General features: G+C 53.6%; 1 protein-coding gene across 1 annotated transcript in view; it reads left to right on the plus strand.

Annotated features, from left to right (window-relative positions):
• LOC132770362 (probable cation-transporting ATPase 13A5) overlaps nucleotides 1-19,507 on the plus strand; it is a 111,452-nt gene that overhangs the window by 23,886 nt on the left and 68,059 nt on the right. Inside the window, exon 7 of the mRNA XM_067466142.1 lies at nucleotides 692-826. Within this exon, the coding sequence (XP_067322243.1) occupies nucleotides 692-826 (135 nt within the window). The remainder of the gene's footprint in view (nucleotides 1-691; nucleotides 827-19,507) is intronic.

Genomic DNA, 19,507 nt, shown 5'->3' on the forward strand with positions numbered 1-19,507 from the left:
GTCTTGTTCCTGTGAAGATTTTGAGCCTTTTGGATTGTCTTTGGATCCTGTTGATTTCTGTCTGGATAAACACTGTCTTGGATAGCTTTTATGTCTTGTGCGGACATTGCTTTGTGTTGCTGCATTTTACTGACTTGTTACTTTTTGGAACCTTCTTATTTTTCTAGAAGCATTTATTTCTACTGACTATTTTACTAAGCTTCAATAAAAGAGGCTGAATTTGATTTGGGGGGGGGGGGCTGAGTTTGATTTGAAGGGGGGGCTGAGGATCTACCCTAGCAAACCTTTTGTATCGCTATCCCAATACCCCCATGCATATGGGATATATTGAGCATGGTGATCGGATCATGATATGAATAAACATAACAGTTTAAATAATGTACCAGTAAAGCCTTCTCGCAGACCACCCTGAAAATTTCGGGGGGAGCTGAAGCCCCTCAAGCCCCCCCCCCCCCACCCAGCTACATGCCTGAAAAGAGGATTTGTTTCTTCACTCATTGTGTGGTGTGTTTTAAAGGGCTTTTTACTGACCTGGAGTGCAACAGTAGTTGTTCTACTGTTCTGCTACAGGAAGTCCCTCCCACAAAAACAAGGATTCTGTAGTTAAACCATGCTGGTGCCTCCCATTGGTTCCCTGGAAGTGCCTGGGTGCCCCCCGCTGATGCCTTGGGCTCTGCTTTCTCTTTGCCAGGTCCTGAACCCATTTTATGTCTTCCAAACCTTCTCCCTGACGCTCTGGCTCTCCATGGGGTACTACGAGTTTGCCTCGTTCCTCGTTGTCCTCTCCATCATCTCCATCGGGCTCACCGTCTATGACCTTCGGCAGGTATGGCAGATATTCCATATATTTTGTTGTCTGTGAACCCGTAGGAATCCACTAGTCCTCCATTGTCTTTGCACGAAGTGGGATTCTGCAGGAGCTCTCTTTTGAGTTTGAGGATGGTGTAACCTTTGCTCATTGAAAGCTCCAGCTCCAACCCATGGAGGCAAAACAGATTTACCAGTTTTTCCTACTCCACGAGAAAGGATATCCTGCCCCTCTGGGATGCATCTACACAGTGGAATTAATGCAGTTTGGCACCACTTGAACTGTCTTTTCTCAATGTGATGGAACTCCGGGAATTGTAGGTTTATAAGGTCTTAGCCTTCTCTGCCAAAGAGAAACTACAACTCACAGGATTCTGAAGATGCCAACCACAGACACAGGCAAAACGTTAGGAGAGGATGCTGCTGGAACATGGCCCTATAGCCTGAAAAATTAACAGCAAACCACCTATTGTAGTTCAGCCTATGGTTGTGGCTGATATCAATGTGAATGGGGAAGTGGACCATGGGAACTCTGGGCCTGAGAGCCAACATGACATTTAGAGCCCTGAAAACGATCAGTCTGTGTCTTCAGCAGTTACTGAAGGTTACATTCCAGAAAGGTGCCGAGATGGTGCAGAAGAGTCATTCTCTAGGGCAGTGTTTCTCAACCTGGGGGTCAGGACCCCTGGGGGGGTCACGAGGGGATGTCAGAGGGGTCACCAAAGACCACCAGAAAACACAGTCATGGGCGTTTTCTGTGGGAAATTTGGCCCAATTCTATCATTGCTTGGGTTCTGAATGCTCTCCAATTGTTGGTGAACTATAAATCCCAGCAGCTACAATTCCCAAATGTCAAGGTCCATTTCCCCCAAACTCCACCACTGTTCACATTTGAGCATATTGAGTATTCATGCCAAGTTTGGTCCAGATCCATCATTGCTTGAGTCCACAGTGCTCTCTGGATGTAGGTGAACTACAACTGCCAAACTCAAGGTCAAAGTCCATCAAACCCTTCCAGTATTTTCTGTTGGTCATGGGAGTTCTGCGTGCCAAGTTTGGTTGAATTCCATTATTGGTGGAGTTCAGAATGCTCTTTTAATGGAGATTAACTATAAATCCCAGCAACTACAACTTCCTAATGACAAAATCACCCCCCTCCCAACCAAAATCACCCCCCCCCCAACCACTGTAGCAAAATTACAGTTATGAAGTAGTGATGAAAATAATTTTATGGTTGGGGGTCACCACAAAATGAGGAACTGTATTAAGGGGTTGTGGCATTAGGAAGGTGGAGAACCACTGGTCTAGGGAAACGAGTTCAAAGGCTGAAATTCCAGGTGGAGAGAATAATTCATTGCTAGATTACTAATAGATTACTAATAGATTACTGCAACACGCTCTACGTGGGGCTGCCTTTGAAGACTGCTTGGAAACTTCGAGTAGTCCAACGGGCGGCAGCCAGATTACTCACTGGAGCGACATACAAGGAGCATACCACCCCTCTGTTGTGTCAGCTCCACTGGCTGCCGGTCCATTTCCGAGCACAATGCAAAGTGCTGGTCTTGGTCTATAAAGCCCTATTACTTGTCCGGGCGTATCTCCCTCTACGGCCCACCTCGGAGGCCCTGCTCTCGATCCCGCCTTCCTCGCAAATGAGTCTGGCAGGGACAAGAGACAGGGCCTTCTCGGTGGTGGCCCCCCTCCTGTGGAACATGCTCCCCAGTGAAATTAGGTCAGCTCCACCCTTCCTTTCATTTAGGAAAAAACTCAAATCGTGGTTTTGGGACCAGGCATTCAGGTAGCAGGCTTACTGTAACAGCAATTGCAATGCTCATGAGAACTGGCAATGGACAGGCTTTGGACTGAGTCTTGGCCGCTGAATTGGACTTGGATATGGCTATATTGTTGGTAATAATGTTTTAAATGGATATTTTTAACCTAATGTTTTGCCTAAATGTGTGATATTGTGTTCTACTGTGTTTTGTATTTTATGTTGTGGGGCATTGATTGCCAACTGTAAACTGCCTCGAGTCGCCTCCGGGCTGAGAGGGGCAGTATACAAATACTGTATAGTAAACAAATAAAGACATAGATAGATTTTGTATGTGTTGGCATCAAATTGTTGCTAGTGTAAGCCGCCCTGAGTCCCTCCCTCAGGGTTTGAGAAGGACAGGGTACAAATGTTTGAAATCAATAAATAAATAGTTGATAGGAGGTTCAGTTTTCGTAAACTTCGTGCTACTCAACAGACTCTCCGAAGGTCGCATTATTTGTTATAGAAGAGACCCATACCAGGAAGTCATGGGAAACGGCATGATTTCATGTGTATATTAGAGAGGCTGTGCCTGGAGGGACGGTTCTAGCTAGACTGATCAACCTTGGTAATTGAGACAACAGGTCTTACTACGTCTTAGGGCAGGGGTCCTCAAACTAAGGCCCGGGGGCCGGATACGGCCTTCCAAGGTCATTTATCTGGCCTCGCTCAGGGTCAACCTAAGTCTGAAACCACTTGAAAGCACACAACAACAACAACAACAACAACAACAACAACAACAATCCTATCTCATCAGCCAAAAGTAGGCCCACATTTCCCATTGAAATACTAATAAGTTTATTTATTTATTATTTATTCTTTATCTCCCCCACACTGGTGAGAAAGCAAGCCAGGAAAGGAGGCTTTAAGAACTTCTGTCTCCCAGCTACACCCTGCTATCAGCCTGCCTGCAAGAACAGGAGTGGGTCAGCGTCCTGGCTGCATCTCCCCCACACTGGTGAGAAAGCAAGCCAGGAAAGGTGGCTTTAAGAACTTCTGTCTCCCAGCTACACCCTGCTATCAGCCTGCCTGCAAGAACAGGAGTGGGTCAGCGTCCTGGCTGCATCTCCCCCACACTGGTGAGAAAGCAAGCCAGGAAAGGAGGCTTTAAGAACTTCTGTCTCCCAGCTACACCCTGCTATCAGCCTGCCTGCAAGAACAGGAGTGGGTCAGCGTCCTGGCTGCATCTCCCCCACACTGGTGAGAAAGCAAGCCAGGAAAGGTGGCTTTAAGAACTTCTGTCTCCCAGCTACACCCTGCTATCAGCCTGCTGCAAGAACAGGAGTGGGTCAGCGTCCTGGCTGCATCTCCCCCACACTGGTGAGAAAGCAAGCCAGGAAAGGAGGCTTTAAGAACTTCTGTCTCCCAGCTACACCCTGCTATCAGCCTGCCTGCAAGAACAGGAGTGGGTCAGCGTCCTGGCTGCATCTCCCCCACACTGGTGAGAAAGCAAGCCAGGAAAGGAGGCTTTAAGAACTTCTGTCTCCCAGCTACACCCTGCTATCAGCCTGCCTGCAAGAACAGGAGTGGGTCAGCGTCCTGGCTGCATCTCCCCCACACTGGTGAGAAAGCAAGCCAGGAAAGGAGGCTTTAAGAACTTCTGTCTCCCAGCTACACCCTGCTATCAGCCTGCCTGCAAGAACAGGAGTGGGGTCAGCGGTCCTGGCTGCATCTCCCCCACACTGGTGAGAAAGCAAGCCAGGAAAGGAGGCTTTAAGAACTTCTGTCTCCCAGCTACACCCTGCTATCAGCCTGCCTGCAAGAACAGGAGTGGGTCAGCGTCCTGGCTGCATCTCCCCCACACTGGTGAGAAAGCAAGCCAGGAAAGGAGGCTTTAAGAACTTCTGTCTCCCAGCTACACCCTGCTATCAGCCTGCCTGCAAGAACAGGAGTGGGTCAGCGTCCTGGCTGCATCTCCCCCACACTGGTGAGAAAGCAAGCCAGGAAAGGAGGCTTTAAGAACTTCTGTCTCCCAGCTACACCCTGCTATCAGCCTGCCTGCAAGAACAGGAGTGGGTCAGCGTCCTGGCTGCATCTCCCCCACACTGGTGAGAAAGCAAGCCAGGAAAGGAGGCTTTAAGAACTTCTGTCTCCCAGCTACACCCTGCTATCAGCCTGCCTGCAAGAACAGGAGTGGGTCAGCGTCCTGGCTGCATCTCCCCCACACTGGTGAGAAAGCAAGCCAGGAAAGGAGGCTTTAAGAACTTCTGTCTCCCAGCTACACCCTGCTATCAGCCTGCCTGCAAGAACAGGAGTGGGTCAGCGTCCTGGCTGCATCTCCCCCACACTGGTGAGAAAGCAAGCCAGGAAAGAAGGCTTTAAGAACTTCTGTCTCCCAGCTACACCCTGCTATCAGCCTGCCTGCAAGAACAGGAGTGGGTCAGCGTCCTGGCTGCATCTCCCCCACACTGGTGAGAAAGCAAGCCAGGAAAGGAGGCTTTAAGAACTTCTGTCTCCCAGCTACACCCTGCTATCAGCCTGCCTGCAAGAACAGGAGTGGGTCAGCGTCCTGGCTGCATCTCCCCCACACTGGTGAGAAAGCAAGCCAGGAAAGGAGGCTTTAAGAACTTCTGTCTCCCAGCTACACCCTGCTATCAGCCTGCCTGCAAGAACAGGAGTGGGTCAGCGTCCTGGCTGCATCTCCCCCACACTGGTGAGAAAGCAAGCCAGGAAAGGAGGCTTTAAGAACTTCTGTCTCCCAGCTACACCCTGCTATCAGCCTGCCTGCAAGAACAGGAGTGGGTCAGCGTCCTGGCTGCATCTCCCCCACACTGGTGAGAAAGCAAGCCAGAAAGGAGGCTTTAAGAACTTCTGTCTCCCAGCTACACCCTGCTATCAGCCTGCCTGCAAGAACAGGAGTGGGTCAGCGTCCTGGCTGCATCTCCCCCACACTGGTGAGAAAGCAAGCCAGGAAAGGAGGCTTTAAGAACTTCTGTCTCCCAGCTACACCCTGCTATCAGCCTGCCTGCAAGAACAGGAGTGGGTCAGCGTCCTGGCTGCATCTCCCCCACACTGGTGAGAAAGCAAGCCAGGAAAGGAGGCTTTAAGAACTTCTGTCTCCCAGCTACACCCTGCTATCAGCCTGCCTGCAAGAACAGGAGTGGGTCAGCGTCCTGGCTGCATCTCCCCCACACTGGTGAGAAAGCAAGCCAGGAAAGGAGGCTTTAAGAACTTCTGTCTCCCAGCTACACCCTGCTATCAGCCTGCCTGCAAGAACAGAGTGGGTCAGCGTCCTGGCTGCATCTCCCCCACACTGGTGAGAAAGCAAGCCAGGAAAGGAGGCTTTAAGAACTTCTGTCTCCCAGCTACACCCTGCTATCAGCCTGCCTGCAAGAACAGGAGTGGGTCAGCGTCCTGGCTGCATCTCCCCCACACTGGTGAGAAAGCAAGCCAGGAAAGGAGGCTTTAAGAACTTCTGTCTCCCAGCTACACCCTGCTATCAGCCTGCCTGCAAGAACAGGAGTGGGTCAGCGTCCTGGCTGCATCTCCCCCACACTGGTGAGAAAGCAAGCCAGGAAAGGAGGCTTTAAGAACTTCTGTCTCCCAGCTACACCCTGCTATCAGCCTGCCTGCAAGAACAGGAGTGGGTCAGCGTCCTGGCTGCATCTCCCCCACACTGGTGAGAAAGCAAGCCAGGAAAGGAGGCTTAAGAACTTCTGTCTCCCAGCTACACCCTGCTATCAGCCTGCCTGCAAGAACAGGAGTGGGTCAGCGTCCTGGCTGCATCTCCCCCACACTGGTGAGAAAGCAAGCAGGAAAGGAGGCTTTAAGAACTTCTGTCTCCCAGCTACACCCTGCTATCAGCCTGCCTGCAAGAACAGGAGTGGGTCAGCGTCCTGGCTGCATCTCCCCCACACTGGTGAGAAAGCAAGCCAGGAAAGGAGGCTTTAAGAACTTCTGTCTCCCAGCTACACCCTGCTATCAGCCTGCCTGCAAGAACAGGAGTGGGTCAGCGTCCTGGCTGCATCTCCCCCACACTGGTGAGAAAGCAAGCCAGGAAAGGAGGCTTTAAGAACTTCTGTCTCCCAGCTACACCCTGCTATCAGCCTGCCTGCAAGAACAGGAGTGGGTCAGCGTCCTGGCTGCATCTCCCCCACACTGGTGAGAAAGCAAGCCAGGAAAGGAGGCTTTAAGAACTTCTGTCTCCCAGCTACACCCTGCTATCAGCCTGCCTGCAAGAACAGGAGTGGGTCAGCGTCCTGGCTGCATCTCCCCCACACTGGTGAGAAAGCAAGCCAGGAAAGGAGGCTTTAAGAACTTCTGTCTCCCAGCTACACCCTGCTATCAGCCTGCCTGCAAGAACAGGAGTGGGTCAGCGTCCTGGCTGCATCTCCCCCACACTGGTGAGAAAGCAAGCCAGGAAAGGTGGCTTTAAGAACTTCTGTCTCCCAGCTACACCCTGCTATCAGCCTGCCTGCAAGAACAGGAGTGGGTCAGCGTCCTGGCTGCATCTCCCCCACACTGGTGAGAAAGCAAGCCAGGAAAGGAGGCTTTAAGAACTTCTGTCTCCCAGCTACACCCTGCTATCAGCCTGCTGCAAGAACAGGGGTGGGTCAGCGTCCTGGCTGCATCTCCCCCACACTGGTGAGAAAGCAAGCCAGGAAAGGAGGCTTTAAGAACTTCTGTCTCCCAGCTACACCCTGCTATCAGCCTGCCTGCAAGAACAGGAGTGGGTCGCGTCCTGGCTGCATCTCCCCCACACTGGTGAGAAAGCAAGCCAGGAAAGGGTGGCTTTAAGAACTTCTGTCTCCCAGCTACACCCTGCTATCAGCCTGCCTGCAAGAACAGGAGTGGGTCAGCGTCCTGGCTGCATCTCCCCCACACTGGTGAGAAAGCAAGCCAGGAAAGGAGGCTTTAAGAACTTCTGTCTCCCAGCTACACCCTGCTATCAGCCTGCCTGCAAGAACAGGAGTGGGTCAGCGTCCTGGCTGCATCTCCCCCACACTGGTGAGAAAGCAAGCCAGGAAAGGAGGCTTTAAGAACTTCTGTCTCCCAGCTACACCCTGCTATCAGCCTGCCTGCAAGAACAGGAGTGGGTCAGCGTCCTGGCTGCATCTCCCCCACACTGGTGAGAAAGCAAGCCAGGAAAGGAGGCTTTAAGAACTTCTGTCTCCCAGCTACACCCTGCTATCAGCCTGCCTGCAAGAACAGGAGTGGGTCAGCGTCCTGGCTGCATCTCCCCCACACTGGTGAGAAAGCAAGCCAGGAAAGGAGGCTTTAAGAACTTCTGTCTCCCAGCTACACCCTGCTATCAGCCTGCCTGCAAGAACAGGAGTGGGTCAGCGTCCTGGCTGCATCTCCCCCACACTGGTGAGAAAGCAAGCCAGGAAAGGAGGCTTTAAGAACTTCTGTCTCCCAGCTACACCCTGCTATCAGCCTGCCTGCAAGAACAGGAGTGGGTCAGCGTCCTGGCTGCATCTCCCCCACACTGGTGAGAAAGCAAGCCAGGAAAGGAGGCTTTAAGAACTTCTGTCTCCCAGCTACACCCTGCTATCAGCCTGCCTGCAAGAACAGGAGTGGGTCAGCGTCCTGGCTGCATCTCCCCACACTGGTGAGAAAGCAAGCCAGGAAAGGAGGCTTTAAGAACTTCTGTCTCCCAGCTACACCCTGCTATCAGCCTGCCTGCAAGAACAGGAGTGGGTCAGCGTCCTGGCTGCATCTCCCCCACACTGGTGAGAAAGCAAGCCAGGAAAGGAGGCTTTAAGAACTTCTGTCTCCCAGCTACACCCTGCTATCAGCCTGCTGCAAGAACAGGAGTGGGTCAGCGTCCTGGCTGCATCTCCCCCACACTGGTGAGAAAGCAAGCCAGGAAAGGAGGCTTTAAGAACTTCTGTCTCCCAGCTGCACCTTGCTATCAGCCTGCCTGCAAGAACAGGAGTGGGTCAGCGTCCTGGCTGCATCTCCCCCACACTGGTGAGAAAGCAAGCCAGGAAAGGAGGCTTTAAGAACTTCTGTCTCCCAGCTACACCCTGCTATCAGCCTGCCTGCAAGAACAGGAGTGGGTCAGCGTCCTGGCTGCATCTCCCCCACACTGGTGAGAAAGCAAGCCAGGAAAGGAGGCTTTAAGAACTTCTGTCTCCCAGCTACACCCTGCTATCAGCCTGCCTGCAAGAACAGGAGTGGGTCAGCGTCCTGGCTGCATCTCCCCCACACTGGTGAGAAAGCAAGCCAGGAAAGGAGGCTTTAAGAACTTCTGTCTCCCAGCTACACCCTGCTATCAGCCTGCCTGCAAGAACAGGAGTGGGTCAGCGTCCTGGCTGCATCTCCCCCACACTGGTGAGAAAGCAAGCCAGGAAAGGAGGCTTTAAGAACTTCTGTCTCCCAGCTACACCCTGCTATCAGCCTGCCTGCAAGAACAGGAGTGGTCAGCGTCCTGGCTGCATCTCCCCCACACTGGTGAGAAAGCAAGCCAGGAAAGGAGGCTTTAAGAACTTCTGTCTCCCAGCTACACCCTGCTATCAGCCTGCCTGCAAGAACAGGAGTGGGTCAGCGTCCTGGCTGCATCTCCCCCACACTGGTGAGAAAGCAAGCCAGGAAAGGAGGCTTTAAGAACTTCTGTCTCCCAGCTACACCCTGCTATCAGCCTGCCTGCAAGAACAGGAGTGGGTCAGCGTCCTGGCTGCATCTCCCCCACACTGGTGAGAAAGCAAGCCAGGAAAGGAGGCTTTAAGAACTTCTGTCTCCCAGCTACACCCTGCTATCAGCCTGCCTGCAAGAACAGGAGTGGGTCAGCGTCTGGCTGCATCTCCCCCACACTGGTGAGAAAGCAAGCAGGAAAGGTGGCTTTAAGAACTTCTGTCTCCCAGCTACACCCTGCTATCAGCCTGCCTGCAAGAACAGGAGTGGGTCAGCGTCCTGGCTGCATCTCCCCCACACTGGTGAGAAAGCAAGCCAGGAAAGGAGGCTTTAAGAACTTCTGTCTCCCAGCTACACCCTGCTATCAGCCTGCCTGCAAGAACAGGAGTGGGTCAGCGTCCTGGCTGCATCTCCCCCACACTGGTGAGAAAGCAAGCCAGGAAAGGAGGCTTTAAGAACTTCTGTCTCCCAGCTACACCCTGCTATCAGCCTGCCTGCAAGAACAGGAGTGGGTCAGCGTCCTGGCTGCATCTCCCCCACACTGGTGAGAAAGCAAGCCAGGAAAGGAGGCTTTAAGAACTTCTGTCTCCCAGCTACACCCTGCTATCAGCCTGCCTGCAAGAACAGGAGTGGGTCAGCGTCCTGGCTGCATCTCCCCCACACTGGTGAGAAAGCAAGCCAGGAAAGGAGGCTTTAAGAACTTCTGTCTCCCAGCTACACCCTGCTATCAGCCTGCCTGCAAGAACAGGAGTGGGTCAGCGTCCTGGCTGCATCTCCCCCACACTGGTGAGAAAGCAAGCCAGGAAAGGAGGCTTTAAGAACTTCTGTCTCCCAGCTACACCCTGCTATCAGCCTGCCTGCAAGAACAGGAGTGGGTCAGCGTCCTGGCTGCATCTCCCCCACACTGGTGAGAAAGCAAGCCAGGAAAGGAGGCTTTAAGAACTTCTGTCTCCCAGCTACACCCTGCTATCAGCCTGCCTGCAAGAACAGGAGTGGGTCAGCGTCCTGGCTGCATCTCCCCCACACTGGTGAGAAAGCAAGCCAGGAAAGGAGGCTTTAAGAACTTCTGTCTCCCAGCTACACCCTGCTATCAGCCTGCCTGCAAGAACAGGAGTGGGTCAGCGTCCTGGCTGCATCTCCCCCACACTGGTGAGAAAGCAAGCCAGGAAAGGAGGCTTTAAGAACTTCTATCTCCCAGCTACACCCTGCTATCAGCCTGCCTGCAAGAACAGGAGTGGGTCAGCGTCCTGGCTGCATCTCCCCCACACTGGTGAGAAAGCAAGCCAGGAAAGGTGGCTTTAAGAACTTCTGTCTCCCAGCTACACCCTGCTATCAGCCTGCCTGCAAGAACAGGAGTGGGTCAGCGTCCTGGCTGCATCTCCCCCACACTGGTGAGAAAGCAAGCCAGGAAAGGTGGGCTTTAAGAACTTCTGTCTCCCAGCTACACCCTGCTATCAGCCTGCCTGCAAGAACAGGAGTGGGTCAGCGTCCTGGCTGCATCTCCCCCACACTGGTGAGAAAGCAAGCCAGGAAAGGTGGCTTTAAGAACTTCTGTCTCCCAGCTACACCCTGCTATCAGCCTGCCTGCAAGAACAGGAGTGGGTCAGCGTCCTGGCTGCATCTCCCCCACACTGGTGAGAAAGCAAGCCAGGAAGGTGGCTTTAAGAACTTCTGTCTCCCAGCTACACCCTGCTATCAGCCTGCCTGCAAGAACAGGAGTGGGTCAGCGTCCTGGCTGCATCTCCCCACACTGGTGAGAAAGCAAGCCAGGAAAGGAGGCTTAAGAACTTCTGTCTCCCAGCTACACCCTGCTATCAGCCTGCCTGCAAGAACAGGAGTGGGTCAGCGTCCTGGCTGCATCTCCCCCACACTGGTGAGAAAGCAAGCAGGAAAGGAGGCTTTAAGAACTTCTGTCTCCCAGCTACACCCTGCTATCAGCCTGCCTGCAAGAACAGGAGTGGGTCAGCGTCCTGGCTGCATCTCCCCCACACTGGTGAGAAAGCAAGCCAGGAAAGGTGGCTTTAAGAACTTCTGTCTCCCAGCTACACCCTGCTATCAGCCTGCCTGCAAGAACAGGAGTGGGTCAGCGTCCTGGCTGCATCTCCCCCACACTGGTGAGAAAGCAAGCCAGGAAAGGAGGCTTTAAGAACTTCTGTCTCCCAGCTACACCCTGCTATCAGCCTGCCTGCAAGAACAGGAGTGGGTCAGCGTCCTGGCTGCATCTCCCCCACACTGGTGAGAAAGCAAGCCAGGAAAGGAGGCTTTAAGAACTTCTGTCTCCCAGCTACACCCTGCTATCAGCCTGCCTGCAAGAACAGGAGTGGGTCAGCGTCCTGGCTGCATCTCCCCCACACTGGTGAGAAAGCAAGCCAGGAAAGGAGGCTTTAAGAACTTCTGTCTCCCAGCTACACCCTGCTATCAGCCTGCCTGCAAGAACAGGAGTGGGTCAGCGTCCTGGCTGCATCTCCCCCACACTGGTGAGAAAGCAAGCCAGGAAAGGAGGCTTTAAGAACTTCTGTCTCCCAGCTACACCCTGCTATCAGCCTGCCTGCAAGAACAGGAGTGGGTCAGCGTCCTGGCTGCATCTCCCCCACACTGGTGAGAAAGCAAGCCAGGAAAGGAGGCTTTAAGAACTTCTGTCTCCAGCTACACCCTGCTATCAGCCTGCCTGCAAGAACAGGAGTGGGTCAGCGTCCTGGCTGCATCTCCCCCACACTGGTGAGAAAGCAAGCCAGGAAAGGAGGCTTTAAGAACTTCTGTCTCCCAGCTACACCCTGCTATCAGCCTGCCTGCAAGAACAGGAGTGGGTCAGCGTCCTGGCTGCATCTCCCCCACACTGGTGAGAAAGCAAGCCAGGAAAGGAGGCTTTAAGAACTTCTGTCTCCCAGCTACACCCTGCTATCAGCCTGCCTGCAAGAACAGGAGTGGGTCAGCGTCCTGGCTGCATCTCCCCCACACTGGTGAGAAAGCAAGCCAGGAAAGGAGGCTTTAAGAACTTCTGTCTCCCAGCTACACCCTGCTATCAGCCTGCCTGCAAGAACAGGAGTGGGTCAGCGTCCTGGCTGCATCTCCCCCACACTGGTGAGAAAGCAAGCCAGGAAAGGAGGCTTTAAGAACTTCTGTCTCCCAGCTACACCCTGCTATCAGCCTGCCTGCAAGAACAGGAGTGGGTCAGCGTCCTGGCTGCATCTCCCCCACACTGGTGAGAAAGCAAGCCAGGAAAGGAGGCTTTAAGAACTTCTGTCTCCCAGCTACACCCTGCTATCAGCCTGCCTGCAAGAACAGGAGTGGGTCAGCGTCCTGGCTGCATCTCCCCCACACTGGTGAGAAAGCAAGCAGGAAAGCTATTGAAGGAACTAGCGGAAGTCATTTCGGAACCATTGGCAACCATCTTTGAGAGTTCTTGGAGAACGGGAGAAGTTCCAGCAGATTGGAGGAGGGCCAATGTGGTCCCAATCTTCAAGAAGGGAAAAAAGGATGACCCAAACAACTACCGTCCGGTCAGCCTCACGTCGATACCGGGCAAGATTCTGGAAAAGATTGTTAAGGAAGTGGTCTGCAAACACTTAGAAACAAATGCAGTCATCGCTAATAGTCAACATGGATTTATCAAAAACAAGTCATGTCAGACTAATCTGATCTCTTTCTTCGATAGAGCTACAAGCTGGGTAGATGCAGGGAATGCCGTGGATGTAGCGTACCTGGATTTCAGTAAGGCCTTCGACAAGGTCCCCCATGACCTTCTGGCAAGGAAACTAGTCCAATGTGGGCTAGGCAAAACTACGGTGAGGTGGATCTGGAATTGGTTAAGTGGACGAACACAGAGAGTGCTCACTAATGCTTCCTCTTCATCTTGAAAGAAGTGACAAGTGGAGTGCCGCAGGGTTCCGTCCTGGGCCCGGTCCTGTTCAACATCTTTATTAATGACTTAGATGAAGGGCTAGAAGGCATGATCATCAAGTTTGCAGACGACACCAAATTGGGAGGGATAGCCAATAGTCCAGAGGACAGGAGCAGAATTCAAAACGATCTTGACAGATTAGAGAGATGGGCCAAAACTAACAAAATGAAGTTCAACAGTGACAAATGCAAGATACTCCACTTTGGCAGAAAAAACGAAATGCAAAGATACAGAATGGGGGACAATGCCTGGCTCGAGAGCAGGACGTGTGAAAAAGATCTTGGAGTCCTCGTGGACAACAAGTTAAACATGAGCCAACAATGTGATGTGGCGGCAAAAAAGCCAATGGGATTTTGGCCTGCATCAAGAGGAGCCTAGTGTCTAGATCTAAGGAAGTAATGCTACCCCTCTATTCTGCTTTGGTTAGACCACACCTGGAATATTGTGTCCAATTCTGGGCGCCACAATTCAAGAGAGATATTGACAAGCTGGAATGTGTCCAGAGGAGGGCGACTAAAATGATCAAGGGTCTGGAGAACAAGCCCTATGAGGAGCGGCTTAGGGAACTGGGCATGTTTAGCCTGAAGAAGAGAAGGCTGAGAGGAGATATGATAGCCATGTATAAATATGTGAGAGGAAGCCACAGGGAGGAGGGAGCAAGCTTGTTTTCTGCTTCCTTGGAGACTAGACGCGGAACAATGGCTTCAAACTACAGGAGAGGAGATTCCATCTGAACATGAGGAAGAACTTCCTGACTGTGAGAGCCGTTCAGCAGTGGAACTCTCTGCCCCGGAGTGTGGTGGAGGCTCCTTCTTTGGAATCTTTTAAACAGAGGCTGGATGGCCATCTGTCAGGGGTGATTTGAATGCAATATTCCTGCTTCTTGGCAGGGGGTTGGACTGGATGGCCCATGAGGTCTCTTCCAACTCTTTGATTCTATGATTCTATGATTCTATGAAAGGAGGCTTTAAGAACTTCTGTCTCCCAGCTACACCCTGCTATCAGCCTGCCTGCAAGAACAGGAGTGGGTCAGCGTCCTGGCTGCATCTCCCCCACACTGGTGAGAAAGCAAGCCAGGAAAGGAGGCTTTAAGAACTTCTGTCTCCCAGCTACACCCTGCTATCAGCCTGCCTGCAAGAACAGGAGTGGGTCAGCGTCCTGGCTGCATCTCCCCCACACTGGTGAGAAAGCAAGCCAGGAAAGGAGGCCTTTAAGAACTTCTGTCTCCCAGCTACACCCTGCTATCAGCCTGCCTGCAAGAACAGGAGTGGGTCAGCGTCCTGGCTGCATCTCCCCCACACTGGTGAGAAAGCAAGCCAGGAAAGGAGGCTTTAAGAACTTCTGTCTCCCAGCTACACCCTGCTATCAGCCTGCCTGCAAGAACAGGAGTGGGTCAGCGTCCTGGCTGCATCTCCCCCACACTGGTGAGAAAGCAAGCCAGGAAAGGAGGCTTTAAGAACTTCTGTCTCCCAGCTACACCCTGCTATCAGCCTGCCTGCAAGAACAGGAGTGGGTCAGCGTCCTGGCTGCATCTCCCCCACACTGGTGAGAAAGCAAGCCAGGAAAGGAGGCTTTAAGAACTTCTGTCTCCCAGCTACACCCTGCTATCAGCCTGCTGCAAGAACAGGAGTGGGTCAGCGTCCTGGCTGCATCTCCCCCACACTGGTGAGAAAGCAAGCCAGGAAAGGAGGCTTTAAGAACTTCTGTCTCCCAGCTACACCTTGCTATCAGCCTGCCTGCAAGAACAGGAGTGGGTCAGCGTCCTGGCTGCATCTCCCCCACACTGGTGAGAAAGCAAGCCAGGAAAGGAGGCTTTAAGAACTTCTGTCTCCAGCTACACCCTGCTATCAGCCTGCCTGCAAGAACAGGAGTGGGTCAGCGTCCTGGCTGCATCTCCCCCACACTGGTGAGAAAGCAAGCCAGGAAAGGAGGCTTTAAGAACTTCTGTCTCCCAGCTACACCCTGCTATCAGCCTGCCTGCAAGAACAGGAGTGGGTCAGCGTCCTGGCTGCATCTCCCCCACACTGGTGAGAAAGCAAGCCAGGAAAGGAGGCTTTAAGAACTTCTGTCTCCAGCTACACCCTGCTATCAGCCTGCCTGCAAGAACAGGAGTGGGTCAGCGTCCTGGCTGCATCTCCCCCACACTGGTGAGAAAGCAAGCCAGGAAAGGAGGCTTTAAGAACTTCTGTCTCCCAGCTACACCCTGCTATCAGCCTGCCTGCAAGAACAGGAGTGGGTCAGCGTCCTGGCTGCATCTCCCCCACACTGGTGAGAAAGCAAGCCAGGAAAGGAGGCTTTAAGAACTTCTGTCTCCCAGCTACACCCTGCTATCAGCCTGCCTGCAAGAACAGGAGTGGGTCAGCGTCCTGGCTGCATCTCCCCCACACTGGTGAGAAAGCAAGCCAGGAAAGGAGGCTTTAAGAACTTCTGTCTCCCAGCTACACCCTGCTATCAGCCTGCCTGCAAGAACAGGAGTGGGTCAGCGTCCTGGCTGCATCTCCCCCACACTGGTGAGAAAGCAAGCCAGGAAAGGAGGCTTTAAGAACTTCTGTCTCCCAGCTACACCCTGCTATCAGCCTGCCTGCAAGAACAGGAGTGGGTCAGCGTCCTGGCTGCATCTCCCCCACACTGGTGAGAAAGCAAGCCAGGAAAGGAGGCTTTAAGAACTTCTGTCTCCCAGCTACACCCTGCTATCAGCCTGCCTGCAAGAACAGGAGTGGGTCAGCGTCCTGGCTGCATCTCCCCCACACTGGTGAGAAAGCAAGCCAGGAAAGGAGGCTTTAAGAACTTCTGTCTCCCAGCTACACCCTGCTATCAGCCTGCCTGCAAGAACAGGAGTGGGTCAGCGTCCTGGCTGCATCTCCCCACACTGGTGAGAAAGCAAGCCAGGAAAGGAGGCTTTAAGAACTTCTGTCTCCAGCTACACCCTGCTATCAGCCTGCCTGCAAGAACAGGAGTGGGTCAGCGTCCTGGCTGCATCTCCCCCACACTGGTGAGAAAGCAAGCCAGGAAAGGAGGCTTTAAGAACTTCTGTCTCCCAGCTACACCCTGCTATCAGCCTGCCTGCAAGAACAGGAGTGGGTCAGCGTCCTGGCTGCATCTCCCCCACACTGGTGAGAAAGCAAGCCAGGAAAGGAGGCTTTAAGAACTTCTGTCTCCCAGCTACACCCTGCTATCAGCCTGCCTGCAAGAACAGGAGTGGGGTCAGCGTCCTGGCTGCATCTCCCCCACACTGGTGAGAAAGCAAGCCAGGAAAGGAGGCTTTAAGAACTTCTGTCTCCAGCTACACCCTGCTATCAGCCTGCCTGCAAGAACAGGAGTGGGTCAGCGTCCTGGCTGCATCTCCCCCACACTGGTGAGAAAGCAAGCCAGGAAAGGAGGCTTTAAGAACTTCTGTCTCCCAGCTACACCCTGCTATCAGCCTGCCTGCAAGAACAGGAGTGGGTCAGCGTCCTGGCTGCATCTCCCCCACACTGGTGAGAAAGCAAGCCAGGAAGGAGGCTTTAAGAACTTCTGTCTCCCAGCTACACCCTGCTATCAGCCTGCCTGCAAGAACAGGAGTGGGTCAGCGTCCTGGCTGCATCTCCCCCACACTGGTGAGAAAGCAAGCCAGGAAAGGAGGCTTTAAGAACTTCTGTCTCCAGCTACACCCTGCTATCAGCCTGCCTGCAAGAACAGGAGTGGGTCAGCGTCCTGGCTGCATCTCCCCCACACTGGTGAGAAAGCAAGCCAGGAAAGGAGGCTTTAAGAACTTCTGTCTCCCAGCTACACCCTGCTATCAGCCTGCCTGCAAGAACAGGAGTGGGTCAGCGTCCTGGCTGCATCTCCCCCACACTGGTGAGAAAGCAAGCCAGGAAAGGAGGCTTTAAGAACTTCTGTCTCCCAGCTACACCCTGCTATCAGCCTGCCTGCAAGAACAGGAGTGGGTCAGCGTCCTGGCTGCATCTCCCCCACACTGGTGAGAAAGCAAGCCAGGAAAGGAGGCTTTAAGAACTTCTGTCTCCCAGCTACACCCTGCTATCAGCCTGCCTGCAAGAACAGGAGTGGGTCAGCGTCCTGGCTGCATCTCCCCCACACTGGTGAGAAAGCAAGCCAGGAAAGGAGGCTTTAAGAACTTCTGTCTCCCAGCTACACCCTGCTATCAGCCTGCCTGCAAGAACAGGAGTGGGTCAGCGTCCTGGCTGCATCTCCCCCACACTGGTGAGAAAGCAAGCCAGGAAAGGAGGCTTTAAGAACTTCTGTCTCCCAGCTACACCCTGCTATCAGCCTGCCTGCAAGAACAGGAGTGGGTCAGCGTCCTGGCTGCATCTCCCCCACACTGGTGAGAAAGCAAGCCAGGAAAGGAGGCTTTAAGAACTTCTGTCTCCCAGCTACACCCTGCTATCAGCCTGCCTGCAAGAACAGGAGTGGGTCAGCGTCCTGGCTGCATCTCCCCCACACTGGTGAGAAAGCAAGCCAGGAAAGGAGGCTTTAAGAACTTCTGTCTCCCAGCTACACCCTGCTATCAGCCTGCCTGCAAGAACAGGAGTGGGTCAGCGTCCTGGCTGCATCTCCCCCACACTGGTGAGAAAGCAAGCCAGGAAAGGAGGCTTTAAGAACTTCTGTCTCCCAGCTACACCCTGCTATCAGCCTGCCTGCAAGAACAGGAGTGGGTCAGCGTCCTGGCTGCATCTCCCCCACACTGGTGAGAAAGCAAGCCAGGAAAGGAGGCTTTAAGAACTTCTGTCTCCCAGCTACACCCTGCTATCAGCCTGCCTGCAAGAACAGGAGTGGGTCAGCGTCCTGGCTGCATCTCCCCCACACTGGTGAGAAAGCAAGCCAGGAAAGGAGGCTTTAAGAACTTCTGTCTCCCAGCTACACCCTGCTATCAGCCTGCCTGCAAGAACAGGAGTGGGTCAGCGTCCTGGCTGCATCTCCCCCACACTGGTGAGAAAGCAAGCCAGGAAAGGAGGCTTTAAGAACTTCTGTCTCCCAGCTACACCCTGCTATCAGCCTGCCTGCAAGAACAGGAGTGGGTCAGCGTCCTGGCTGCATCTCCCCCACACTGGTGAGAAAGCAAGCCAGGAAAGGAGGCTTTAAGAACTTCTGTCTCCCAGCTACACCCTGCTATCAGCCTGCCTGCAAGAACAGGAGTGGGTCAGCGTCCTGGCTGCATCTCCCCCACACTGGTGAGAAAGCAAGCCAGGAAAGGAGGCTTTAAGAACTTCTGTCTCCCAGCTACACCCTGCTATCAGCCTGCCTGCAAGAACAGGAGTGGGTCAGCGTCCTGGCTGCATCTCCCCCACACTGGTGAGAAAGCAAGCCAGGAAAGGAGGCTTTAAGAACTTCTGTCTCCCAGCTACACCCTGCTATCAGCCTGCCTGCAAGAACAGGAGTGGGTCAGCGTCCTGGCTGCATCTCCCCCACACTGGTGAGAAAGCAAGCCAGGAAAGGAGGCTTTAAGAACTTCTGTCTCCCAGCTACACCCTGCTATCAGCCTGCCTGCAAGAACAGGAGTGGGTCAGCGTCCTGGCTGCATCTCCCCCACACTGGTGAGAAAGCAAGCCAGGAAAGGAGGCTTTAAGAACTTCTGTCTCCCAGCTACACCCTGCTATCAGCCTGCCTGCAAGAACAGGAGTGGGTCAGCGTCCTGGCTGCATCTCCCCCACACTGGTGAGAAAGCAAGCCAGGAAAGGAGGCTTTAAGAACTTCTGTCTCCCAGCTACACCCTGCTATCAGCCTGCCTGCAAGAACAGGAGTGGGTCAGCGTCCTGGCTGCATCTCCCCCACACTGGTGAGAAAGCAAGCCAGGAAAGGAGGCTTTAAGAACTTCTGTCTCCCAGCTACACCCTGCTATCAGCCTGCCTGCAAGAACAGGAGTGGGTCAGCGTCCTGGCTGCATCTCCCCACACTGGTGAGAAAGCAAGCCAGGAAAGGAGGCTTTAAGAACTTCTGTCTCCCAGCTACACCCTGCTATCAGCCTGCCTGCAAGAACAGGAGTGGGTCAGCGTCCTGGCTGCATCTCCCCCACACTGGTGAGAAAGCAAGCCAGGAAAGGAGGCTTTAAGAACTTCTGTCTCCCAGCTACACCCTGCTATCAGCCTGCCTGCAAGAACAGGAGTGGGTCAGCGTCCTGGCTGCATCTCCCCCACCACTGGTGAGAAAGCAAGCCAGGAAAGGAGGCTTTAAGAACTTCTGTCTCCAGCTACACCCTGCTATCAGCCTGCCTGCAAGAACAGGAGTGGGTCAGCGTCCTGGCTGCATCTCCCCCACACTGGTGAGAAAGCAAGCCAGGAAAGGAGGCTTATACAGAACTTCTGTCTCCCAGCTACACCCCTGCTAACAGCCTGCCTGCCAGAACAGGAGTGGGTCAGCGTCCTGGCTGCATCTCCCCACACTGGTGAGAAAGCAAGCAGGAAAGGAGCTTTAAA

This window comes from Anolis sagrei, chromosome 3 (genome assembly GCF_037176765.1).
Source record: "Anolis sagrei isolate rAnoSag1 chromosome 3, rAnoSag1.mat, whole genome shotgun sequence".
NCBI lineage: Eukaryota > Metazoa > Chordata > Lepidosauria > Squamata > Dactyloidae > Anolis > Anolis sagrei.